Genomic DNA, 26,962 nt, shown 5'->3' on the forward strand with positions numbered 1-26,962 from the left:
GCATGGAAGGTGCGTCCCACACACTCACACATCGCTACAGTGTACAGAGTGCAAACAAAGATGACTATGAGCCTCCAACCATGTCAGAACTTCAGCGATGTCTCTGGACCAGAGCGTCCTCGGGAAATGTGGACCAAGTTTGGCCAAACCTTCACCTGGGAGATGCGTAAGATCCCTTCTTTTATCTGGAAACTTAGGGAGTAGTTACTGGTGGGAAATGCTCAGATCTGCACAATGCCACTGGTACTGGCACATTTGCCATTTCAACCATCATACTTCCTTACATTAGCTGGTGGCCACCTTAGTGGCACTAGGGATCATACAGGCGAATATAATAATGTGGGGAGGGAAGTGTGCAATGTAGGAGGGGGAGGGAACAGAAGCAGAATGTGGGAACGTGAGCAGGAAATGGGAGGGGAGGGGAGTATGGGAGCATAAGGAGAGGGAAGAGAGAGGAGAAGGAACCAATGAAAGGGTAGGGGAAGGGAGGGGAGTGTGGGACTAGAGTGGGGAGGGGAGTCTCAGAACATGGGGTGAAGATCGAAGTGGAGGAAAGTGGAGAGGAGAGGCATGGAGCAGAGGGGATCTGATGATAGGGTAAGGGATGGGAGGGGAAAGAAGGGAAGGGGAGGAAAGTATCAGAATGTAGGAGGTGAGGGGAGGGATGGGGAGTAGAGGGGAGGGGAGTGGAGTGCTGGGGAGAGGTGGTGAGAAGAGTGGAGGGCAAAGAGAGCAGAGGGGAGTGTGTGAAATTGGGAAGGTGAGGGGCATAGTGGAGAGTGTGGAAATGTGAGAAGGGAATGGGTGGGGAGGTGTGACAAGGGGATGGTGGGGAGAGAATTGGAAGGTATGGGAGGGGTGGGGGAGTGGTGGAAGGGAGGGAAGGGGATGGTAGGGGAGGCAATGGTAGAGGATGGGTGGGAAGGGGAGGGAAAGGGATGATAGCGAGATGAAGGGAGTGGAGACGATGGGAGGAGTGGGGCGAGGAGGGGTGGGAACGTAGAGTGGAGGGGAGGGGAGGAGTGGAGGGAAGGGATGGGGAGGGGTGGGTAGGGTAGTGTGGAAACATGGAGATGGGAGGGGAGTGGAGGAGAGGCGAGGGGAATAGAGTGGATGTGGGGAAGAAGAGAGGAGGGCTGGGGATAGAGGGGTTTGTGGGAAAGTGGGGAGTGAAGGGGAAGGGAATGGGAGCAAAAGGAAGTGTGGGAACAGAAAGGGAGGCGATGAGTGTGTGGGAAAGTGGGACGCAGATGGGAGGGGAGTGAATGTGAGGGGAGGGGAAGGAAAAGGGGAGCATGGGAGGGAAACATGAGAACATTGGGAGAGGAAGGGAGAAGAGAGGATAGGATGGGAGAAGAGAAGATAGGATGGGAGGGGATGAGTGTAGAACGTGGGGAGGGGAGGGATGTGGAAGGGAGAGGAGGAGAGGGGTGTGTGGGAACGTGGAGAGGGAGGGGAGAGGAGTGTGGAATGTGGGGAGGGGAGGGGAATGGAGGGATGGGAGGAGTAGGGATGGAGAGGGCAGGCAGGTGTGGGAAAATGGGGAGAGGAAGGTTGTGGAGGGGAGGGGAGAAGAGGGGATGGGAGGGGAGGGGAGGAGTGTGTGCGAATGTGGGGAAGGGAGGGAAGGGCAGAGGAGCATGGGAGCGTATTGAGGGGAGTGGAACAGCAGGGTGGAATTGGGAGTGTGGGAACGTGGAGAGGGGAGGGAATGGGATTGGTGGGGAGGGTAGAGGAGTATGGGAACATGGGAAGGGAATGGAAGAGAAAAGGGTGAGGAGGGAAGGGAGGGGAGGAGTAGGAGTGGAGAGCAGGGTAGGGGAGGAGTGGAGAGGGGAAGGGAGTGTGGGAACGTGGGGAAGGGAGGGGACAGGGAGAGGTCAGGGGGGCAAAACTTGTGTGGGAAGGATATTTATATTCTTGAAATCCAAGTTTTGGATTTCCAGCATCTTGAGACATCCAGACAAAGAAGGGAACTATTCTGAAATAGCGACTCTCTCCACTTAGCTCAGTTGTTGTTTCAGCGCACTCTTTATTCCTGATATTTCTTTATTCCTCATAATGTCCTTGGATTGACTCAAATTCCCTTCATTTCCTCCTCATATTTCATTGGTTAAAGTAGGAGAGGGTCTGTTGACTGTACCGCTAACCAGGGCCTGGACAACCTGGTAACCAGGTTTAGTTGGAACCTCTCTGCCTGGGGTGTGAAGTCATTGGTCTCTGGGAAAACGCAGCATCAGGATGAGGGGGCGGTGGTTGGTTCTACTCTGAATGAAGTACTGGTTTAAAACTTTGCAGACGGACCGCTCGGGATAAGTGGGTGCTACAGAGCCTGGGTATCACACATGTCCTCAATGCTGCCCATGGCAAGTTCAACATTAACACCGGAGCCGCTTACTACAAGGATATGAACATACAATACTATGGAATTGAGGCATTCGATGCGACAGATTTCGACATGGCTCCCTTCTTCTACCCAGCTGCAAAGTTTATCAGAGCTGGCCTCAACACCGTGGGTGGTGAGTGACTGTGATGTCATGTGGTGTCCACTGGAATCAGCCAGACACTTTTCTTTGACATTTCTGTCTGCAGACCCTCAGTCCGTACCCCCGAGAGATCCGTGGCTGTCTTTAGACCATAAGACACAGCAGCAGAATTAGGCCATTTGGCCCATCCAGTCTGCTCTGCCAGTCAATCACGGCTGATCCTTTTCCCCTCCTCAACCCCACTCCCTGTCTTCTCCACTGCAGCCAATCAAGAACCTATCAATCTCTGCCATAAATATACCCAATGACCTGGTCTCCACAGCTGCCTGTAGAGACAAATTCACCACCCTCTGGCTAAAGAAAAATTCTCAGCATCTGTTTTAAATGGGCACCCTTCTATCCTGAAGCTATGCCCTCCCCCGCCATGGGAAACATCCTTTCAACATTTACACTCTGTCTAGGCCTTTCAGCATCCGAAATGTTTCAATGAGATCCCCACTCATCTTGCTAAATTTCACTGAGTACAGGCCCAAAGTCCTTCACGTCCGGTAGGTGCGTGGCTGTGCCTGGTGTGGAGTTAGAGCATCTAATTGCCAAACTCATTCCACACTAACGTTCTCCACAATGTACTCCCGAGAATTCAAACCATAAACTGCAACTGACACTTCCAAGACTCGAGGTGCAAGGGTTCTTCAATCACCTTTTGATTCAAAGCAGGAGCAAACTAGCTGAGAGTATAAAGGGTTTGTTGAAACAAGTGTCAACGATGATTTGGAAATATGGCCGAGCGTTTCCGTCCAACTGCGCACTAAACAATCCGTTTGCCCGGCAAACCCTATCTCTAAAGCACGGAAACTACGGCAACTTCTCACAATCGCAGGGTAAATTCCGAGATACGCGCAGTCAGCAAAGGAGCTTCACATCTCTCGCATCGGCACAAGATCAGCGCAGTTATTACGGCAGTGAGTCGCGGTGGAGTTACCCGCGTACCAGGGGGACGGACGCTTTCCTCCGTTTCATGGCCGGTGGAGAGGTGCTTCACTCTTTTGCCTTCTCCCCGTAATCTTTGACACCTTGACTAATCAGCAACCTCCTTTATAAATTTATCCAATAATTTGGCCTCCATAGCGGACTGTGGTAATGAATTCTTCGACGAGCCAAATGGCTTAGTTCTGCTACGTTTTATGGTCTAAATTGTGAGTTTTAGAGGTTTCCACTAGCTTTACTGAAGGATACTGGCGCGGTGAGGAACGTGACAAAAGAAATGCGCGTAATTGGAATTGTTGGGGTCTGCCCTCGGCCGCTGACGGATCTCTCTATCTCCTTCCTTCTGCAGGTAAAGTTTTTGTTCATTGTGCAATGGGGATCAGCCGGGCGGCCACTCTAGTTCTCGCCTTTCTGATGATCTGTGAGAAGATGACGCTAGTCGAGGCCATTAAAACCGTAAGCGCGCACAGAAACATCTCGCCGAACTACGGCTTCCTCGGGCAGCTTCGGGAACTGGATAGAGCGCTGATGAGGGAAAGGAGGGGGAGATGACTGCTGACACGGCGACGTCACTGGGCCACAATCACCAGAGGAACAAAACTTTATCAACCTTCTTCTTCCAGTGCACGTTGACACACCTTGTTTATCAGCACCTCGCCTCTGCTCTCACCTGAGTGTATTAGTTACAGATGCGGTCGCCGCGCTTTGATTCAGTAGAAGGAACTGGTGCTCCGGCACTTGCACAGATTGCTCACTTGTGCTTTAGACTACGGTTGCTTTGGGGAGAAAGGAGATTCCGTGCACCTTTCCAAGGGAGCGCGGTTCTTCCAGAAACACGTGGCTGGTGTCACTGACGACATTTGAAGTATTGCTTAGATCGGCAACACATCCCAGTGAACAGGGCACCTAACATATAATTTCTCCCACTATTTCAAACGTTGGTGGCAAATTAACTTGTATTGTACGTTAATTTAGACGGAATAATAAAAATTACAACAAGCACCAAATGTCCAACGATTTATTGTAAATGTTTTGGTTCTTGCCAGTCGCTTTACATTCACTCTCCCAAGTTAGAACAGGTAGCGTGCTTGTCCTAGCGTGACAAAGGGTGATGTTTCCGTGACTTCCAGCAACAAAAATGGATGGAAATTGACTGTCGATAAAATGAATGTTGATATTCGCTCTGGTGCTCGGTAGATCTGGTACAGACACCCCAGGCGAGTACATCGCCGCAGTCTTCTGCTGACCACAGCCTCGAGGAACTTTCGGCTGCATGGTGCTTATTCTATTCCGCTCAACAGGTGACCGGCCACACCACGTAAGGTTACAGATACGACTTACTCCGTGAACACTGGCGTGACCAGTTGGGTCAGCTTTCGGCTGTGAGTTAGGGTTAGAATGGGGTTGTTTGGACTTCTACATCGCAGGTGGGGTGAATAGTTCCCCGAGATAAGTGTAGGGTCATGATAACACATCTTCACCACCCCACCTCCCCTCACCCTTCTCCGTTTTCTACGTGGATCGCTCCCTCTGTGGTTTCCTTGTCCATTTTCCCTCCAGACTATTCTCCCTCCTGGCACGTAGCCCTAGAAATGCTACACCTGTCCATTTACCTTCATTCAGGGTCCCAAACAGTCCTGCCAGATGAGATTGTAACACTTCATCTGCGAAGCTGTTGGCGCCAGCTGGTGCTCGCGAAGCGGCCTCCTTCATCTTGGCGAGACCGCTCCATCCGCAAAAAGCGGAATTTCTCAGCGGCCAACCATTTTAATTCCTATTCCCATTCCCGTTCTGACAGGACAGTCCATGGCCTCCTCTTAACAAAAGGATACCCAAAGTTTCTTCATAAAGTGTAAAAGAGAGACGAGAGTGAATATATCGGATCGCTGGAAAACAATGCCGGAGTGGTAGCAATGGGGACAACGAAATGGCGGAAGAACCGAATAAGCATTTTGCATTAGTCTTCACTGTGGAAGACACCAGCAGTATCGTGGAAGTCCCAGGTGTCAGGGGGCATGAAGTGTGTGAACTTATAACTAGAGAGAAGGCTCTTGGGAAACAAAGGAGTGAAGGTAGATAAGTCACTTGAACCAGAGTTCTGAAAGAGGAGGCTGAAGAAATCGAGGAGGCATTAGTAATGATCTTTCAAGAAGCACTAGATTCTGGAATCGTTCCAGACAACTGGAAAATTACAAATGTCACTCCACTCTTCAAGACGAGAGAGAGGCAGAAGAAAAGAAACTACAGGCCAGTTAGGCTGACCTCACTAGTTGGGAAGATGTTGGAGTCGATTATTAAGGATGAGGATTCAGGGTACTTGGAGGCACATGATGAAGTAGAACGTAGTCAGCATGGTTTCCTCATGGGAAAATGTTGCCTGACAAATCTGTTGAAATTCCTTGAAGAAATAACAAGCAGGATTGACGGAGGAGAATCGGTTGATGTTGTGTACTTGCATTTTCACAAGGCATTTGACAAGGTTCCACACATGAGGCTGCTTAACCACCTACGAGCCCATAGTATTACAGGCAAGATTCTAGCATGGATAAAGCAGTGGCTGATTGGCAGGAGGTAGAGAGTGGGAATAGAGGGAGCCTTTTCTGGCTGGCTGCTGGGTGACTAGTGGTATGCCACAGGGGTCTGTGTTGTGACCAGTTATTTTTGTGCCAGTGATTTGGATGATGGAATAGATGGCATTGTTGCAAAATTTGCAGACACTATGAAGATAGGTGGAGGGGCAGTTAGTTTTGAAGAAATAGAGAGGCTACAGAAGGACTTAGATTAGGAGAATGGGCAAAGAAATGGCAGATGGAATACAGTGCTGTCATAGAAGAAATGAAAGGGGTGACTATATTCTAAGTGGAGAGAAAATACAAAAAAAAACTGAGTTGTAAAAGGGACTTGGGGTTCCTTGTGCAGGATTCCCTAAAGGTTAATTTGCATGTGAGTCTGTGGTGAGGAAGGCAAATGCAATGTTAGCATTCATTTCAAGAGGGTTTAGAATATAAAAGCAAGGATACAATGTTGAAACTTTATAAAGCAATGGTGAGGCCTCACGGAGTATTCTGAACAGGTTTGGGCCTCTTATCTTAGAAAGGATGTACAGACTGGCAGGCACTCTGTGAGCCACATGGAGAGGACATTGATGGGCTCACTGAGTGCATCACTGGTTACATCAACTTCTGTGTGGACTGCAGTGTTCCGGCAAGAACTGTCCTTTGTTATTCAAATAACAAGCCATGGGTAACAAAGGACATTAAGGACATCCTGAACGCTAAAAAGAGGACGTTTAGAGATGGAAATAGGGAGGAGCTGAGGACAATACAGAGGGACCTGAAAGCCAAGATCAGGGAGGCTAAAGACAGGTATAGGAGGAAGCTTGAGTGGAAACTCCAGCAGAACATGAGAGAGGTCTGGAGTGGGATGAGGACCATCACTGGGTTCCGGAAAACTAGCAACAGAGGAGCTGAAGGCAGTGTAGACAGGGCCAATGAACTTAACCTGTTCTTCAACAGATTTGACACTGTGGCCCCTGCCCATCCCCCACATGATTAATCTGTTATCAGCACCCAACCAACACATACTCCACTCTCCCCTCCTACCTCTCCTCACAGCCTCCCACCCTGCTCTCATGACTACACCACTCCCCCACCTGAAACCACCACAGTGGACTTCACAACTGAACAGGTGAGAAGACAGCTGAAACGTCTCCACCCAAGCAAGGCTGCAGGCCTGGATGGTGTCAGCCCCAGGGTGCTCAAAGACTGTGCCCCCCAGCTATGTGGAGTACTTCACCATGTCTTCAACCTGAGCCTGAGTCTCCAGAGGGTTCCTGTGCTGTGGAAGACGTCCTGCCTCATTCCTGTACCGAAGACGCCATGCCCCAGTGGCTCCAATGACTACAGACTGGTGGCATTGACCTCCCACATCATGAAGATCCTGGAGAGACTTGTTCTAGAGCAGCTCCGGCCTATGGTTAGGCCACACTTAGACCCCCTCCAGCTCACCTATCAGCCCTGACTAGGAGTTGAGGATGCCATCGTCTACCTGCTGAACCATGTCTACGCCCACCTGGACAAGCCGGCGAGCACTGTGAGGGTCATGTTTTTTTACTTCTCCAGTGCGTTCAACACCATCCACCCTGCTCTGCTGGGTGAGAAGCTGACAGTGATGCAGGTGGATGCTTCCCTGGTGTCATGGATTATTGATTAACTGACTGGCAGACCACAGTATGTGCGCTTGCAACACTGTGTGTCAGACAGAGTGGTCAGCAGCACTGGGGCTCCACAGGGGACTGTCATTTCTCCCTTTCTCTTCACCATCTACACCTCGGACTTCAACTACTGCACAGAGTCTTGCCTTCTTCAGAAGTTTTCTGATGACTCTGCCATAGTTGGATGCATCAACAAGGGAAATGAGGCTGAGTACAGGGTTACGGTGGGAAACTTTGTCACATGGTGTGAGCAGAATCATCTGCAGCTTAATGTGAAAAAGACTAAGGAGCTGGTGGTGGACCTGAGGAGGGCTAAGGCACCAGTGACCCCTGTTTCCATCCAAGGGGTCAGTGTGGACATGGTGGAGGATTACAAATACCTGGGGATATGAATTGACAATAAACTGGACTGGTCAAAGAACACTGAGGCTGTCTATAAGAAGGGTCAGAGCCGTCTCCATTTCCTGAGGAGACTGAGGTCCTTTAACATCTGCTGGACGATGCTGAGGATGTTCTACGAGTCTGTGGTGGCCAGTGCTATCATGTTTGCTGATGTGTGCTGGGGCAGCAGGCTGAGGGTAGCAGACACCAACAGAATCAACAAAGTCATTTGTAAGGCCAGTGATGTTGTTGGGGTGGAACTGGACTCTCTGACGGTGGTGTCTGAAAAGAGGATGCTGTCCAAGTTGCATGCCATCTTGGACAATGACTCCCATCCACTCCATAATGTACTGGTTAGGCACAGGAGTACATTCAGCCAGAGACTCATTCCACCGAGATGTAACACTGAGCATCATAGGAAGTCATTCCTGCCTGTGACCATCAAACTTTACAACTCCTTCCTTAGAGTGTCAGACACCCTGAGCCAATAGGCTGGTCCTGGACTTATTTCAACTTGGCATGATTAACTTATTATTATTTAATTATTTATGGTTTTATATTGCTATATTTGTACACTATTCTTGGTTGGCACGGCTGAAACGAAACCCAATTTTCCTCAGGATCAATAAAGTATGTCTGTCTTTCTGAAACTGGATAGGGTTCAAAGGAAATGATTCCGCAATTGAATGGGTTGTCATATGAAGAGTATTTGCTGGTTCTGAGCCTGTATTCTCTGGAATTCAGATGAATAAGAGGTGACCTCATTGAAACCTACCGAATGGTGAAAGGCCTTGATAGAGTGGACATAGAGAGAATGTTTCCTAAGATGGAAGTGTCTAAGATCAGAGGACACAGCCTCAGAATAGAGGGGTCCTTTTAGCCAGAGAGTGTTGAATCTGTGGAATTCTTTGCCACAGGCAGCTGTGGAGGCCAAGTCTTTATGTGTATTTAAGGCAGAGGCTGATAGTTCCTTGACTGTTCAGTGCATGAAGGGATACGGGGAGAAGGCAGTAGATAGGAGCTGAGAAGAAAATTGTATCAGCCATGATGAAATGGTGGAACAGACTCGATGGACCAAATGGTCTAATTCTGTTTCTATATCTGATGGTCTGATGGTCTCTTCTGCCACAATGAGGTCATTCTCAGGGTGGAAGAACAATACTTCATATTCCATCCAGGTAGCCTCCATGTGATGGCATGATCATCAATTTCTCCTGCAGAAAAAAATTCTCCTCCCCTCCTCTTCCATTCCCCACTCTGGCCCCTTATCTCTTTTCCTCACCCACCCATCACCTCCCCATGGTGCCCCCTTCCTTCCCTTTCCCCCCTGATCCACTCTCCTATCAGATTCCTTTTTCTCCTGCCCTTTACCTTTCCCACCCACTTGGCTTCACCGATCACCGACTAGCTTGTCCTCCTTCCCCTTCCCCCACCTTCTCATTTTGACGTCTCACCCTCCCTTTCCAGTCCTGCTGAAGTGACTCGGCCCGAAAAGTCAACTGTGTATTCCCCTCCAAAGATTCTGCTTGACCTGGTGAATTCCTCCAGTATTTTGTGTGTCTAGAACCTCTAATGTTTAGTAATGAAACTGGGAACCTCCTACATCTAATGCTCCATCTTAGCAGATCGTAGCCAAGCTTTTCGGGTTTGGTGTTTTTGGAGTTTAATGACCTTTGACTCCGTATATCTGAACATTTCTCTTAATGTTCAGTTTCTGCAGACAACTCCCTTCACTGTAATCAACCGGATTCTCTGTAGCCAGACCTCGGGGTCTCAGTGTTAATTAAACTTCACCACCTTTCTACAGTCTAGACCCTGTGCTAGGGTGATGGAGAGAGCAGCCTCGTCACTGAGCAGAGATGACTCCCGGGGTGGAGAGGGGCTAACTTTTACCCCATGACCAGTGTGTCCAATGAGGGTGAGGATGTTGCTCTGAGTCCCCCTCCCCCTCCTATTTCTCAAATCTTTTAAAACAAACAAACCTTGGGAAAGGGGCAAGGACGCGGAACATCTACAACACTGAGGGCACACTAAACCACGGATGCCTATTGGATAATGTCACGACATTCACACACTGTCTGCAGTTCTCCGAAAATGTCGCTCACGTGCCCGGGATGACAGTAAAGGCACAGGGAGGTGCGCAGGGACACATGTGGAAGGCTCATCACTAACACATCAGCCCCCAACACATGCAGTTGCCGGATCAGGCAGCGGTTGAGCACTGTGAGTTCCCCTCACTGACACACCTTTTTAAGCTGATCGATAATCAATAGTTCGTCTGATGCAGCAGTCGATTAGTGTCAGCGAGTTTACAAATACGAAGCCCGCGGGCAGTCCAAATTAGTTTAGATTAGTAGTATAAAATAATCAATAAACAAGTAACGAGGCAATCGCAGATCGGCAGGGACGTGTTTCATGCAGATCACTGCCCGACACTGTGACTGTTGCAACAGCCGGTGCTCGCTAACTCTTCCATGGTGCTCAGAGCCAGAATGCGGACTTGGGCTGCGAATTCATGCTCTAGTTAAAAATAGTCCTTTCTGTGCCGTGACGACCTCATCAGAATTAGCAAACCCCGTCAGAAGTGTGCAGAGAGGAGGCAGAGAGGACAAGGAATGAGAGAGCGGCGAACCGATGTCCAGTGTCTGTTCTGCGGTGAGTACCGCCATTCTTTCGTGTCTCACTATTAATGCATTTTGACCACGTTAGTAGCTGGCTGTAAAAATTCTATGACCGAGTTGAAATGAAAGTTGTTACAGTTTGTTTAACTGGAGTGTGGAGTATATCTGACTTTTGACGACTCTCGTGCTTGATGTTCGGAATTTGCAGTTCAGGGTTGGAACAGGCGGCATAAGCAACGGGACCCTCTGCCAGTCCGAGGGGCACAGGAGCTCCGCACTCCTTCCTCCATGTCTGTCCCAGTGGAAACATCCACAATGCCTCCGTCTAAGCTTCTGTTTCCGGAAAACACGCACAAAATGCTGGAGGAAATCAGCAGGCCGGGCAGCATCTATGGGTCCAAAACGTTGTCGGTACTCTTTTCATAGATGCTACTGGCCTGCTGAGTTCCTCCGGCATTTTGTCAGTGTTGCTCGGATTTCCAGCATCAGTGTTTGTGATTATGTCTTTTCTCCCTTCTATGGCTCTCCCACCCCAAAGGATACAGATTCGGAATGATTCCAATTTGTGCAGATTTGACCCAAACATCTATCCTCAAACTAAAATCCAGTGGAACTTTCTTCACATGTCCGCCCGTTAAGGGACTCACATTTCATTATCCCGAAATGTTTTTCCCTCTGAGTTTGCATTCCGATGATACTTTCTCCCCTCTCTCACGCTCCTCAGCACTCCAGCAGCTAACGCCATTTCCTGATCAGAACCAGGTTTAATTGCACTGGTATAGATCCTGAAATTTGTTTTACGGCAGCAGTACATTGCAATACAAATATTTTTTAAGCTCTGATCCGTTGATTCCTGTGTCAATAAAGACAGCTCAGCCTGACTGAATTTTATTCAGGCAGGTTCCTACTCTATAAATGAAATATTCCCAGCCGTGAAAAACTCCGGGAACAATATTTCATAACGGCCCGGAGGAACTCATTGATATAAATACAAACAAAACAAACCTGAGGGAATGAAATGCAGGAGGTTGGGACAGGAGGAATACTGCTCCTACAGTATCGTGTTACTGTGGAATAATTCAGACTCGTTCTAACATAACACGTTTATGATAAGGTTCCTTCAAAAAGCAATATTCAAGGAAAAAAATTCTTTACTCTCCACCAATGAGAATGTCTTGAAAATAATTCTGGTGGCATTTCATGGACAAAGCTCTCACTTCCTCTCCCATTCAGAGGAAGAATACAACTCTCCTCCTTCTCACTTTACACCCCACTTCCACCATCCACTATTTTCACTGCCTCCGGTGAGGTACCCACCCCTAGGCAGACACACCTTTGCCTCTTTTTCTGTATTCCACTGAGACTACCCCCATGTGGCTCCCTGATGTGTTCTTCCATTGCCCCCCAGTCAGTCCTCACTTACCCAGCAAGTATAGGATTTGTTACAACTACCCTTTTACCTCTTCTCTTCACAACATCCAGGGAGCTAAGTAAAGCATAGATTCATCCTGTAGCCAGGGTTTAGAATGTGGTCTCTCTTGGTCAATGTAGATGACAAGGGAGCAATCCAATCACAACATGAAATGCTTTCACTGAGACCTGTGCTCATGTTTTGTATCAAACATTCAGGTCAATAATATTTGGAGAAGTTCCCATTTCAGCAATTTGCCCTGTCACGATGCTCTCCAGAAGTGCAGAGACCCGAACAAAGATTAACCCTGATGATGACTATATTACTCCAGGAGCTTTTGAACTGGAACGCCTTTTCTGGAAGGGCTCTGTAAAATTTGCTCATGTCAATGAAGTCTGGCCGAACATTTACATCGGAGATGAGTAAGTTCCACATTAAACTCCAATGGGATTCCACCAGGCAATGCATGATATCTAAGGTAAATATATAAACTAAACATTTATCACTAACAATTACAGTAAATCAGGGACTTTATCTCATAGTGGTGCATCAACTATTAGGAATGAGCTGCTCAAGGCTTGGTCAGGGGAAGGAGCTCATTTGGCCTTTCAAAAACATGCTGGCTTATCCTCTAGCTCAGCAACATTTTCCTGCACCATCCGTACCATTGTTGGTGGGGAATGAGATGAGGTCCTGCACGGGAAATTTAGAGACTTAAGTAGAAAGTTAAAAAGCAGGCTTTCTGGATTATTCCTTGTGCCATGAGGAAGTGAGGGTAAGAATAGGAAGGCAGTGCAGTTGAATGTGTGGCTAAAGAGCTGATTTTGGAGAAATGTCTGTAGTGACCATGATGTAACCCCATCTGCCTGTACTTGGTCTGTATCCCTTTGTTCCCCACCTGTTCACGTGTTCTTGCCCAATCTTAAACACCACTGCTATGTCTGGAGCTACCACTCTCTCTGGCAGTGCATTCCAGGCAAAAGCCCTTTTCACCTTCAACCTATCTTCCCTAGAATTGGTCCTTTCCACAATAAGTTATCTCTTTTGCTGTCTATGCCATTAAAACCAATATAGACAGGACCTCTGGCTGTTCACCCTCCCCTTTCAGAATGTTCTGTGCCCACTCAGATATCCTTGACCCTAGCACCACAGGGCCAACACCATCCAGGAGTCTCAGAATCGGATTCAGAAGCAGGTTTAATATCACTGATAGATCTGGAGTAACAATTATTTTGTTCTCCTTTACACTTGTGTGCTGGAAATGACATTAAAAAATCTTGAATACAGATATGCCATGAAATTTGTTGTTTTGTGACAGCAGTACTCTGCAATACATAAAAAAAATATATAAATTAAGCTCATGGCCACAAAACATCTGTCTGTGCCCCTGTCTAAAGATTTCCACAACCAACCAACCCAAGGAGGACCCACTGTTTTCTGTTCGCTGTACATGTGACAATAATAAACACGCTCTGATTCCAAGAGATGAATAACTTATTTCAGTTTGTTTATGATTATAAATTTTACCACAGAGTGGCAGCACTGGACCGCTATGCCGTGGAAAAGTTGGGCTTCTCTCACATCCTAAATGCAGCCCATGGTCGCGGGAACGTGGACACAGGGGAGGATTACTACAGAGACATGCCTGTTGATTACTACGGTGTAGAGGCTGCAGACCTGACAACTTTTGATTTGAGTAAATTCTTCTACCCTGCTGCCCAGTACATTGACAGAGCTCTAAGAAAGCCCAGCTGTAAGTCACAACAGACAACATTGGTCACGGGATGAAATCCATGGATGGTGGGGAATCAAATCATAGTTAAATATCTAGAAACATCTTTCTAGCAGCAGCCCCTCAACTAATTTACTTCCAACCTCCAGAAAGACACATGGGACAGAAACAATTTAATAACTTAGTAAAAATGAGTATTTGCAAAAGGGTTATTTAACAAAGGTGATTAATTTGCCTCACTTGTAGCCAAGCATTTAATTTGTGCATCAAATTGTTCTAAACAGCGGCAGCAAAGAGCCATCGATCATCCACTGGTGACTGGGACTAGAGTCAGATGTTAGTGGAGGAAGCTGGACAAAGGAGATAGGGAAGAGAATGAGTGATATAGGAAGAAATAAGACCGTAAGACATAGGAGCAGGGTTAGTCCATTCAGCTCATTGACTCTGTTCTGCCATTTCACCATGGCTGATCAATTTCCCTCTACTCTCCTGCATTCTCACTGTAGCCTTTCAACCTCCAAACAAGGGAAAATCTGCAGATGCTGGAAATCCAATACACAAAATGCTGGAGGAGCTCAGCAAGCCAGGCAGCATCTATGGGAAAGAGTACAGTTTTGTCATTTTGGGCCAAGACCCTTCAGCAGAAAAAAAACTAAGTAGATTTAAAAGGTGGGAGGAAAGAAGGGAGAAACACAAGGTGATAGGTGAAACTGGGAAAGAGGGGTGAAGTAAAGAGCTGTAAGGTTGATTGGTGAAAGAAATACAGGACTGGAGAAGGGGAATCTAATGAGAGAAAACAAGGCCATGGAAGAAAGGAGGGAGGAGCACCAGAGGGAGGTGATGGGCAGGCAAGGAGATAAGGGGATAGAGGATAGTGAAGGAGAGGTTGGAGGCTATCTGGACAGAATATAAGGTGTTGTTCCTCCAACCTGAGTGTGAGTCTCCTACCCAAGATCCACAAACCTGCTTGTCCAGGTAGATCCATTGTTTCTGCCCCACTGAACTCGTATCTGCATATCCAGCTCTATTTTATCCCCCCAAGTTCAGTTCCTTCCTACCTACATCTGTGACACTTCACACACTCTGGATCTTTTCAATGATTTCAAGTTCCCTGGCCCCCATCATATTTTCACTATGGATGCCCAGTCCCTATACACCTCCAACCCCACCAGGAAGGCCTCAAAGCTCTCCGTTTCTTTCTGGAACCAGACCCAACCAATTCCCATTGACTACCATTCTCTTCCATCTAGCAGAACTTGTCCTCAGTCTCAATAACTTCTTCAGCTCCTCTGATGTCTTTCAAACAAAACAGAGCCATGGGCACTCACATGGGTCCCAGCTATACCCATCTTTTTGTCGGCTACATGAACAGTCTATGTTCCAAGCCTACACTGGTGTCTGTACCCAACTTTTCCTACGCTACATCGATGACTGCATTGGTGCTGCTTCCTGCACCTATGCAGAGCTCATGGACTTTATCAACTTTGCCTCCAAATTCTATTTTGCCCCCTAATTTACCTAGTCCATTTCCAACACCACCTTCCCCTTTCTCAATGTCTCTGTCTGGAGATAGCTTATCGACTGACGTCTATTATAAAACCATGGACTCTCACAGCTATCTAGACTATACTTCTTCCCATCCTGTTACATGTAAAAACGCTGTTCCCTTCTCTCAATTCCTCCATCTCTGCCACATCTGCTCTCAGGGTGAGGCTTTTTATTCCAGAACTAAGGAGATGTCCTCCTTTTTCAAAGAAAGGAGCTTCCCTTCCTCCACCGTCAACACTACCCTCAACCGCATCTCTTCCATTTCACACACGTCTGCTCTCACCCCATTCTCCCGCCACCCTACCAGGGATAGGGTTCCTCTTGCCCTCACCTACCACCCCACCAGCCTGTGTCCAGCACATAACACTCCAGAACTTTGATCATCTCCAGTGGGGTCCCATCATTAAACACATCTTTTCCTCCCCCCACTTTCTGCTTTCCACAGGGATCCCACTATGCGACTCCCTTGTCCACTTGTCCCTTCCCACTTATCTTCCTCCTGGCACTTATCCTTGCAAGCAAAACAAGTGTTACACCTGCCCCTACACCAACTCCCTCCCTACCATTCAGGGCCCCAAACAGTCCTTCTGTGTGAGGCAACACTTCATCTGTGAGTCTGTTGAGTCATATATTATGTCTGATTTTCCCAGTGTGGCCTTTTGTATATTGGCAAGACCCAAGATAGATTAGGTGACTGCTTCGCCGAGCACTTAAGCTCTGTCCGTTAGAAGAAGCGGGATCTCCCAGTGGCCACCCATTTTAATTCCACTTCCCATTCTCATTTCAATCTGTCAATCCATGGCCTCCTTTACTGTTGTGATGAGGCCACACTCAGGTTGCAGGAACAACACCTTGTATTCCATCTGAGAAGCCTCCAACCTGAAGGCATGAACATTGATTTCTTGAACTTCCAGTAATACCCCCCCCTTCACCATCCCCCATCTCCTTTTCCCTCTCTCATCTTATCTCCTTGCCTGCCCAACGCTTTCCTCTGGTGCTCCTCCCCACTTTTCTTTCTTCCATGGACTTTTCTCTAGCCCTGTATCTCTTTCATCATTCAACTTCCCAGCTCTTTACTTCACTCCTCCCCCTCCCTTGTGTTTCTCTCTTCCTTCCTCCCACCAATTAAATCTACTACTCATTTTCTTTTCTCCAGTTCAGGGGAAGGGTCTCGGCCTGTAATGTCGACTGTAGCTTTCAACTGCCACCTTAAATGCACCCAATGACCTGTCCTTAGCAATGAATTCCAAAGATTCACCACCCTCTAGTTAAAGAAATTCTTCCTCACCTCTGTTCAAAATGGTTCTTTCTCTATTCTGAGGCTGTGCGCTCTAGTCCAAGATTCCCTCACAATAGGAAACATTCTCTCCACACCCACTATATCTAGGCCTGTCAACATTTGGTAAGTTTCAATGACATCCCGTCATTCTTCTAAATTCTAGCTGGTAAGTGCCCAGAACTATCAATCACTCATACCATAACCCTTTCATTCCCTGAATCATTCTTGTGACCTCTTCTGAATGCATTCCATTGTCAGCACATTCTTTTTTGGAGAGCATGCCTTATAAGAATAGGTTACATGAACTTGGGCTTTTTTCCTAGGAGCAACTGAAGATGAGAGGTGACCTGATAGATTGAAGTTTATAAGATGATAAAAGGTATTGATCGTGTGGATAGGCAGAGGCTTTTTCCCAGGGCTAACATGAGGAGGCATAATTTTAAGGTGCTTAAGAGTAGGTACAAAGGAGATGTCAGAGGTAAGTTTTTCACAGTGGTGGGTGCATGGAATGCACTACCATTGATGGTGGTTGAGGTGGATACAATAGGGCCTTTTAAGAGACTCTTAGATAGTTACATTGAGCTTAGAAAAATAGAGGGCTATACAGTAGGGAAATACGAGGCAGTTTCTAGAGTAGGTTACATGATCGGCACAACATTGTGGGCTGAAGGGCCTGTAATGTGCTGTAGATTTCTATGTTCTTAAATAAGGGGTTCAAAACTGCTCACAATACTCCATGAGGCCTCACCAGTGCCTTATAAAGCCCCAGTATTATATTCTTGCTTGTATTAGTCCTCTTGAAATGAATGCTAACATTGCATTTGCCTTCCTCACCACTGACTCAAACTGCAAATAAACCTTTAGGGAATCCTGCACAAGGACTCCAAAGTCCCTTTGCAGTTCAGAATTTTGAATTTTCTCACCACTTAGAAAACAGTCTATGCTTTTAAAGTGTATGACTATACACTTCCTGAAGGTAGTCCATTTACCATTTTTTTTGCCCATTCTCCTAATCTGTCTGCAGCCTCCCTGCTGCTTCAACATTACCTGTCCCTCCACCCATTTTTGTATTGTCCACAAACTTGGCCACACAGTCATCAACCCTGTCATCCAAGTCATTGACATACAATGTAAAAAGAAGCAGTCCCAACACCAACCTGCAGAACACCACTAGTCACCAGCAGCCACTCTGAAAAGGCTTCTTTATTCCCACTCTTTCCCAATCAGTCTATACTCTATTCATACTAGTATCTTTCTATAATACCATGGATTCTTAACTTGTTAAGCCCCCTCATGTGTGGCACCTTGTCAAAGGCTTTCTGAAAATCCATGTACACAACATCCACCAATCTTCTTTGTCTATCCTGCTAGTTATTTCCTCAATGAATTAGACCATAATACCATAAGATGTAGGAGCAGAATTGGGTCATTTGGTCCATCCAGCCTGCTCTGTCATTTCATCATGGCTGATTAATTTTTCCTCTCAGGCCCAATCTCATGCCTTCTCTCTGTATCCCTTCATGCCCTGATTAATCAAAAATCTATCAACCTCTGCCTTAAATATACTGTACGTAAAGACTTGGCCTTCACAGCTGCCTGTGGCAACAAAATTGAACAGATTCTCCACTCTCTGGCTAAAGAAATTCATCTTTGGTTTCTAACAGATTTTTCAGGTAAGATTTTCCCTCAAGGAAACAATGCTGACTTTAGCCTATTTTATTATCCGTCTCCAATTACCCCAAAACCATATCCTTAACAATTGACTCCAACATCTTCCCAACTACTAAAGTTAGGGTAACTGGTCTTTCAATTCCTTTCTTCTGCCTCCTTCCTTCCTTGAAGAGTGGAATAACAGTTGTAGTCTTCCAGACCTCCGGAACAATTTTAGAATCTATTGCTTCTTGAAAGAGCCATAATCTCTTCAGCTACCTCTTTCATACCCTGGGGTGTAGTCCATCTGGTCCAGGTGACTTCTCTCCCTTCACACCTTTCAGTTTCTCAAACACCTTCTCCCTAGTAATGGCACCGTACTCAACTCTGCCCTTTGATATACTCAATCTTCCAGCGAACTGCTAGCGTCTTCAACAGTGAAGACTGATGCAAAATCCAGTTTGTCCACCATTTCCTTGTCCCTCATTACTACTACTCCAGTGTCATTTTTCAATGGTCCAATATTTTTGGCAAAGTTCTGTGACACAAAAAACTATAAATCAATTTTCAGTCAAAAATTCTGCCGATACACTATTTTGAAAATTTATCTTCAGGCTGCTCTTTCCCATGGATTTTGTTTCTTCTTTCAATTACACTTTTCTTGTCCTCTTACAGCTTCACCAAACATATATCTTTTTCTTCTCTGATAGAACTTCAACTACCCAAAATGTTTTCACTGCTTCTCCCTCCCCAGATCCTTCCCAAATGCCCAAATTCTCTACCGTCTTTTGCTTGAAATTGAAAATTGTCAAATTATTGTTCATTGTGAAGTGACGGGAGAAGCTATTTCAGCAGAGGGGTAAGGGAGATTCTGCCAAAGAATTAAAAGGCTGAATGTTTGGAGAGAGTTACCAGATCAGTCTTCCATTGCCAGGCAACATACATTAGCAAGGTGATGTGAGGGAGCTCAAGGAGACTTGTCCCTCCTATCAAGTCACTGTGACCTGTAACACTACATTAGAAAGGACAATGTATGTAAATCCAATTGAAACTTCTGAAGAGGATAACTACTCAAAATGGAAACATATGGTGAAGGGAGTGGGTTAATTAGGAAGCTCTTTCAAAGAGGAACAATGGGCTAGAAATTGTGTATCTAATTTACAAACTCTTTTACAAACTACAAATAATTAGCTCAGCAATTCAGTTTTTTAAACTAAAACAATTTTAATCTCTGCCCAATGTTCATTCTGGCTGGTTTTTTGCATGTTAAGCCAATAGTTGCCTTGATATCCATTCAAACTGAAATGTTCTCAGGAGGTCAAGTTTATTATAATCCATGGCCAATATTGAACAGCCAGGTTTAATCTGTGTTTTATAGTAACTAATGTAACAGTACTCCATGGATTACACAAATAGTTAGGCAATCTCTAGATACCTATTAATGGGTTTCAAAACAGGGTCCATTAGAAAATGAGATTGCCCTACAGGACAATTATGTTGGCGACATACTGAAAATAATGACATTTGTACAGGTTACTACCAGTCACAAGTTTGAGAACTGGACTATTATGTCACAAGAAATTACTGAACCCATCACTGACACTTAACAGTACATGCTGCACTGATGAGAGCTACAAGAAATAGCTTTCTATAATAAGGTCAATTCAGATTGAAACTTTAACATCTTTTGTATTTCCTATGACTGTAATTCCTTCCAGTTTAGTAGGTTTGATATTAATGTATACATAGCATTTTTGTTCAGATTTTGCTTCATTTAATTTGCCACTATATGATATTCAACATATTGTTGCTATCAGTCATATTGTACTCACTATTCCTGCTGGTTTATTTATATTCATATCTTTGTCTTTTGCACTTAGATAATTGTCTGTCCAAAATTTCACAGAAAGCTGTTTCTGTCAGTGAGGATTTTTTTTCACCATTTCCTCATTGAAACAATAAAATACCATAGTGCTGCAAGTTTGAACCATATAACATTACAGCACAGAAACGGGCCTTTTGGCCCTTATTGGCTGTGCCGAACCATTTTTCTGCCCAGTCCCACTGATCTGTACATAGACCATATCCCTCCATACACCTCTCATCCATGTACCTGTCCAAGTTTTTATTAAATGTTAAAAGTGAGCCTGCATTCACCACTTCAACTGGCAGCCCATTCCACACTCCCACTACTCTCTGTGAAGAAGCTCCTCCTAACGTTCCCTTTAAACTTTTCCCTTTTCACCCTTAACCCATGTCCTCTTTTTTTTTCTCCCCTAGCCTCAGTGGAAAAAGCCTGCTTGCATTCACTCTATCTATACCCATCATAATTTTATATAGCTCTATCAAGTCTCCCCTCATTCTTCTATGCTCCAGGGAATAAAGTCCTAACCTATTCAACCTTTCTCTGTAACTCAGTTTCTCAAGTCCCAGCAACATCCTTGTAAACCTTCTCTGCACTCTTTCAACCTTATTAATATCCTTCCTGTAATTAGGTGACCAAAACTGCACACAATACTCCAAATACGGCCTCACCAATATCTTATACAACTGCACCACAACATTCCAACTCTTATACTCAATACTTTGATTTATAAAGGCCAATGAGCCAAAAGCTCTCTTTACTACCCTATCTACCTGTGATGTCACTTTTAGGGAATTATTTATCTGTATTATCAGATCTTTCTGTTCTACTGCACTCCTCAGTGTCCTACCACTTACCTTGTATGCTCTACCTTGGTTTGTCCTGCCAAAGTGCAATACCTCACATTTGTCTGCATTAAACTCCATCTGCCATTTGTCAGCCCATTTTTCCAGCTGGTCCAAATCCCTCTGCAAGCTTTGAAAACCTTCCTTACTGTCCACTACACCTCCAATCTTTGTATCATCAGCAAACTTGCTGATCCAATTTACCACATTATCATCCAGATCATTGATATAAATGACAAATAACAATGGATCCAGCACTGATCCCTGTGGCACACCACTAGACACAGGCCTTCACTCAAAGAAGCAATCCTCCACTATGACTCTCTGGCTTCTCTCATTGAGCCAATGTCTAATCCAATTTACTACCTCACCATGTATACCTAGCGACTGAATCTTCCTAACTAACCTCCCATGCAGGACCTTGTCAAAGGCCTTACTGAAGTCCATGCAGACAACATCCACTGTCTTCCCTTCATCCACTTTCATGGTAACCTTTTTGAAAAACTCTAATAGATTGGTTAAACATGACCAACTGTGCACAAAGCCATGTTGACTCTCCCTAATAAGTCCCTGTCTATCCAAATTCTTGTAGATCCTATCTCTTGGTACTCCTTCCAATAAGTTACCTACTACTGACGTCAAACTTGCCTACCTATAATTTCCCAGATTACTTTTAGAGCCTTTTTTAAACAATGGAACAACATGAATTTTTTCCAATCCTCTGGCGCCTCACCCGTGGATACTGACATTTTAAATATATCTGCCAGGGCCCCTACAATTTCAACACCAGTCTCCTTCAAGGTCCAAGGGATTAACCATATAACATATAACCATATAACAATCACAGCATGGAAACAGGCCATCTCGGCCCTCCTAGTCTGTGCCAAACTCTTAATCTCACCTAGTCCCACCTACCCGCACTCAGCCCATAACCCTCCACTCCTTTCCTGTCCATATACCTATCCAATTTTACCTTAAATGACACAACTGAACTGGCCTCTACTACTTCTACAGGAAGCTCATTCCACACAGCTATCACTCTCTGAGTGAAGAAATACCCCCTCATGTTTCCCTTAAACTTTTGCCCCCTAACTCTCAAATCATGTCCTCTCGTTTGAATTACTCTGGCAGGTCCTCTGATTTGCCTCAAAACAGCAAGCACCTCCTCCTCTTTAATCTGTATAGGTTCCATGACCTCACTATTTGTTTGCCTTATTTCCATAGACTCCTTGCCAGTTTGCTTAGTAAACACAGATGTAAAAAACCGATTTAAGAGCTCCCCCATTTCTTTTGGTTCCATACATAGCCAACCACTCTGATCTTCAAGGACCAATTTTATCCCTTACTATTCTTTTGCTCTTAATATACCTGTAGAAGCTCTTAGGATTATCCTTCACCTTGACTGCCAAAGCAACCTCATGTCTTTTAGCCCTCCTAATTTCTTAAGTATTTTCTTGCACTTTTTTATACTCCAAGTACCTTATTTGCTCCTTGTTGCCTATACCTGTTATACATCTCTCTCTTCTTCTTTATTAGATTTCCAATATCCCTTGAAAATCAAGGTTCCTTATTCTTATTCACTTTGCCTTTAATCCTGACAGGAACATACAAACTCTGCACTCTCAAAGTTTCTCCTTTGAAGGCCTCCCACTCACCAAACACATCCTTACCAGAGAACAACTTGTTCCAATCCACGCTTTTTAGATCCTTTCTCATTTCTTTAAATTTGGCCTTTTTCCAGTTTAGAACTTCAACCCGAGGACCAGATCTATGTTTATCCATGATCAAGTTGAAATTAATAGCATTATGATCACTGGAACCAAAGTGTTCCCCTACACACACTTCTGTCACTTGTCCTAACTCATTTCCTAATAGGAGATCTAATATTGCATCCTCTCTAGTTGGTACCTCTATATTGATATAGAAAACTTTCCTGAACACATTTTACAAACTAACCCGTCAAGACCTTTAACAATATGGGAATCCCAATCAATATGTGGAAAATTAAAATCCCCTACTATCACAACTTTTATATTTCCTGCAGTTGTCTGCTATCTTTCCGCAGATTTGCTCCTCCAATTCTTGCTGACTATTGGGTGATCTATAATACAACCCCTTAATGTGGTCATACCTTTCCTGTTCCTCAGCTCCACCTATATGGCCTCAGTAGACAAGCCCTCTAATCTGTCCTGCCTGAGCATTGCTTTAACATTTTCCTTGACTAGCAATGCCACCGCCACCTCCCCCCCACCCTTCATCCCTCTGCCTCTATCACATCTGAAACATCGGAACCCTGGAACATTAAGCTGCCAGTTCTATAATAGAAATTATTGTTAATGTTCAGTAGTCCATGGAAGGATTTGCTGTTTTCATTCCATAACTGATTCAGAATTTCCTGCTTAATACCAACCTGACTTGCCATTGTTGTGCGGGCCTTTCCCTGGATGACACACACCCTACGGCAAATACGATGGGTGCTCTGCAAATGGTGAGGCAACAGGACTTCAACCAAGTGGCTAATCTTTTGTGATATGAGCCTTCAGCATTAACATCTGGAAGCTGATTCTTCAGTGTGATTATCTTACAGTTTAATTCTAGGCCTCCACATTCCATATTATTTGTGGTTTACATTTTTCATACTATGGGTTCTATTGCATTACTCAGGTGGACCTGTCCCCAAAGTTCAGATGTATTTTCCTTGTCTGAAAAAACTTGTCCTCTCTGTAAAACCTGTTAATTTACCTTTGTAGCCAAGGTCCTGGTCCACTGTGCTCGGGGTCGGAGCCGTTCAGCTTCTCTTGTGCTGGCATACCTGATGATCTACAAGGACATGACAGTGGTAGACGCTGCTCAACAAGTTCTTAAGCACCGGTGCATTTTACCAAATCGTGGCTTCCTGAAGCAACTGAGAGCACTTGATGCGGAGCTGGTGATGGAAAGAAGCATCATGAAGAATGGAGCCAGCACAAATGGAAATGGGAAAGAAAGCTGTTAACATTGTTTTCAGAATAGTTATATGGGAAAACTACACTGAGCTATACATATATTTCTGATATTCAAGGAAATCTTTAATGAATTGAGCAGATTAATTGTCCCTGACATGAGCATGTTACTGACACTGAGATGCACATAACTACAAACATGGAATTATAGGCAAATATAAAACAACCCCAAGAAGAAATTCTTAATTTTGAGAATGTATTCACCAACTTAACCTACATGTCAATATTAAACCACAGTAACAAGTTATAGTCTGAAGTTTCAAACACACCAGCAATAATTCAGCGTAAATTTTAACACTGGGATATATAACTCCAATTTACACAAAGAACAATACAGCAGTCAAACATGTACAGACTTGTTGGCATCATTGTAGGGAATGAACGCCTGAATTATGGAGGATGCAAATTTTCCATGAACACGTCATCACCAATTTGGCAGGCACTGTAGGGGTTTTAAAAAAAAACATGCAAATAAAGATGTGGGGAGTCAGTTTTCCTTAAAATAACTTGTAATTACAAAAAACATTCAGTGAAGATATGGCACCTTCATGGTAAAACATGGTGAAAATAGTTTCATAATCCAGTAAATGCCCGCTTACTCAGAGTTAACCATACCAAATGTGCTGCAAGAAAGGTAAGTGAGGGTTGAGTCCTTTTTGAGACCCACACTTTCTCCAGTGGAATGTTTGTCCTGAGTATAATTTGAGCAACCGTTAATCCCATGGAATGGAGAATTATAAAGATTTACAATTCTCTAAGACTTAAATTCTTCTCACTTCAGCCACACATGGCTGATCTCTATCCTTTCACTGTCATCCTTAGTTGCCAATTGGCTACCTGGAGGAAACCACCATACAGTGCTTATTTGGTCTATACCTCTCAGTACCAATGAGATCACCTTTGAGATTAGGCCCATCTTCCCCAGTGTTTTTTTGAGTCGGCTTTTCCCTAATTCAATCAAATCTATATACAGCATTAACTTTAAGTCAAATGTGTCCATCTTTTGGTACGGAGAGGCCAAAACAGTGTTCAGTTCTCCAAATGAAATCTCCCAAAACTTGTAAAGCTGCAATAAGACTTACTGTACTTTCCTTTGTACTGCCAGCCCATGTGATTGGTGTCCCCAACAGTTAACACTGAAGTCAAAGGAAACATCATCTTTGCAAATGTTTGCCAACATGCATTTCAATGAGATTACCTCTCAGGTTTCTAGCTTAAAATAGCATATGCACAGTCTGCTTCACCTCTCCTCATAAACTAAACTTCCCATCCCAGGAATCAATCTGTTGAACCTTTGTTGAACTCCCTCAACTGCAAAGATATTCTTCTTTCAACAGTGAAACCAGACTTGTACAGTGTTTCAATTAACTCAAATCCTCCTCCAACTGAGCTCAACATACTGTTTTGTTCTTAAATGTAGGCTTAAACTGCTTTTTAACTTAGTGATTTGTATTCAAGATGCCAGCTCCCTCAGAACACACCATCTAAATGATGTATACATAAAAAAATCTTTTATGGTATGCTTTCTACCAGTGTTGATGACCTCACATTTTTGCACATAGGCCAGGGGCTCCCAATCTTATTTACACTATAGACCACTACCATTAACTGAGGGGTCCATGGACCCCAGGTTGGGAATCCCTGCCATTAGTCATAGCAAACTAACAGGCCCTTTGGTCCATGTCAAACCATTAACTTGCCTAGTCCCATCAACCTGCACCTGGACCATAGCCCTCACATCCTTGTACTTACACATAACTTCTCCTAAATGTTGAAATCAAGCCCGCATCCACCACTTGCACTGGCAGCTCATTCCACACTCCACATTCCACATTCCACCCTCTCAGTGAAGAAGATCCCCTCACATTCCCTTTAAACAGTTCACTTTTCACCCTTAATCCATGACATGGTAGTTTCACCCAACTTCTGTGGTAAAAGCCTACTTGCATTTACTCTATCTATGCCCCTCAATTTTGTATACCTCTATCAAATCTCCTCTCAATCTTCTATAGTCTAGGGAATAAAGTCATAACCTATTCAACCTTTCCCTATAACTCAGGTCCTCAAGTCCAGGCGATATCCTTGTAAATTATTTCTGTACCCTTTCAATCTTATGTATAACTTTTTCTAGGTTGGCATCACACAATACTTGAAATTAGGCCTCAGCAATGTCTTATACAGTTTCAACATAACATCCCAACTCCTTTATTTAACCACCTTTATCCCCTTGAAACCCTGGTGCATCTTTCTCATTACCCAGTTTTGTATCATAAACAAAATTAACCACACAAGTCTTTACTTTAGGGGTTACAATTTTGCATGTCACTTTATATATCTGGTTAATCCAGAGAGACGACATCTACTCGTTTCCCTTAACTATTATGGTCTGACTTCTGCTCATACTGTGATTCTTCTGAATAATCTGATCATCAGTCTTTTATGAATTCCAGCAATTTGGCATCAAAGAGATATCAGTTTGACAGGTTACTGTATCATATTTGTGTAATCCTTTCTTCTATAAATAGTGCTGCCCATCTTCTAATCTGTTGTACCAGAATCCAAGGCATTTTGGGAGATTATTAATGTATATACCATCTCTATTGTGAAGACTAGGATGTATGGGATTTGTTTTGGGGTGGGGGAGTTATCTCCTTAATTTTCCATGACTTTGTTCCTTAGTCATTGGTTCCCCCAGTTCAGCCCTGTATTTGCTACGTATCTTGTCTTCTGCAGCAAAGGCAAAACATTATTTGTTGATGCCTTCATCATTTTTTGTTTCTTGTTATTTCTCCTGCTTCCACTACAGACTCAGATCTGGTTTATCTCCTCCAAGTTCTTGTAATTGTTCACATGTGCACACCTTCTCCTGCAATAACTTAAATAAAGCTGAGATGGTTCATCTATAATGAGTTCAAGTATCTTCTTTTCTGTGAGGAATATGGG

The 26,962-nt window shown here is 44.7% G+C and overlaps 2 protein-coding genes across 2 annotated transcripts in view; both read left to right on the forward strand.

The window, feature by feature from the left end:
- The window catches only part of dusp13a (dual specificity phosphatase 13a), a 28,041-nt gene extending 23,553 nt beyond the window's left edge, over positions 1–4,488 (forward strand). Inside the window, exons 2-4 of the mRNA XM_073025726.1 lie at positions 2–166; positions 2,299–2,519; positions 3,823–4,488. Of these exons, the coding sequence (XP_072881827.1) occupies positions 3–166; positions 2,299–2,519; positions 3,823–4,025 (588 nt within the window). The 5' untranslated portion in view covers position 2 and the 3' untranslated portion in view covers positions 4,026–4,488. The remainder of the gene's footprint in view (position 1; positions 167–2,298; positions 2,520–3,822) is intronic.
- A 4,423-nt stretch (positions 4,489–8,911) lies between these two features.
- On the forward strand, positions 8,912–25,835 carry LOC140714429 (dual specificity phosphatase 29-like). Its single transcript, XM_073025725.1, has 4 exons — positions 8,912–10,722; positions 12,318–12,521; positions 13,632–13,852; positions 23,768–25,835. The coding sequence occupies exons 2-4, from the start codon at positions 12,367–12,369 to the stop codon at positions 24,010–24,012; spliced, it is 621 nt and encodes a 206-aa protein (XP_072881826.1). The 5' UTR covers positions 8,912–10,722; positions 12,318–12,366; the 3' UTR covers positions 24,013–25,835.
- The last annotated feature ends 1,127 nt before the right edge of the window (positions 25,836–26,962 follow it).

This window comes from Hemitrygon akajei, chromosome 21 (assembly GCF_048418815.1).
Source record: "Hemitrygon akajei chromosome 21, sHemAka1.3, whole genome shotgun sequence".
Taxonomy (NCBI): Eukaryota; Metazoa; Chordata; class Chondrichthyes; order Myliobatiformes; family Dasyatidae; genus Hemitrygon; species Hemitrygon akajei.

Bases quoted from the DNA above. Each gene is read 5' to 3' on its own strand.
- LOC140714429 (XM_073025725.1), top strand. From the start codon at position 12,367: ATGCTCTCCAGAAGTGCAGAGACCCGAACAAAGATTAACCCTGATGAT. The intron at 12,522-13,631 runs GTAAGTTCCACA...ATTTTACCACAG, and splicing joins AACATTTACATCGGAGATGA to AGTGGCAGCACTGGACCGCT. The intron at 13,853-23,767 runs GTAAGTCACAAC...TTACCTTTGTAG, and splicing joins AGCTCTAAGAAAGCCCAGCT to CCAAGGTCCTGGTCCACTGT.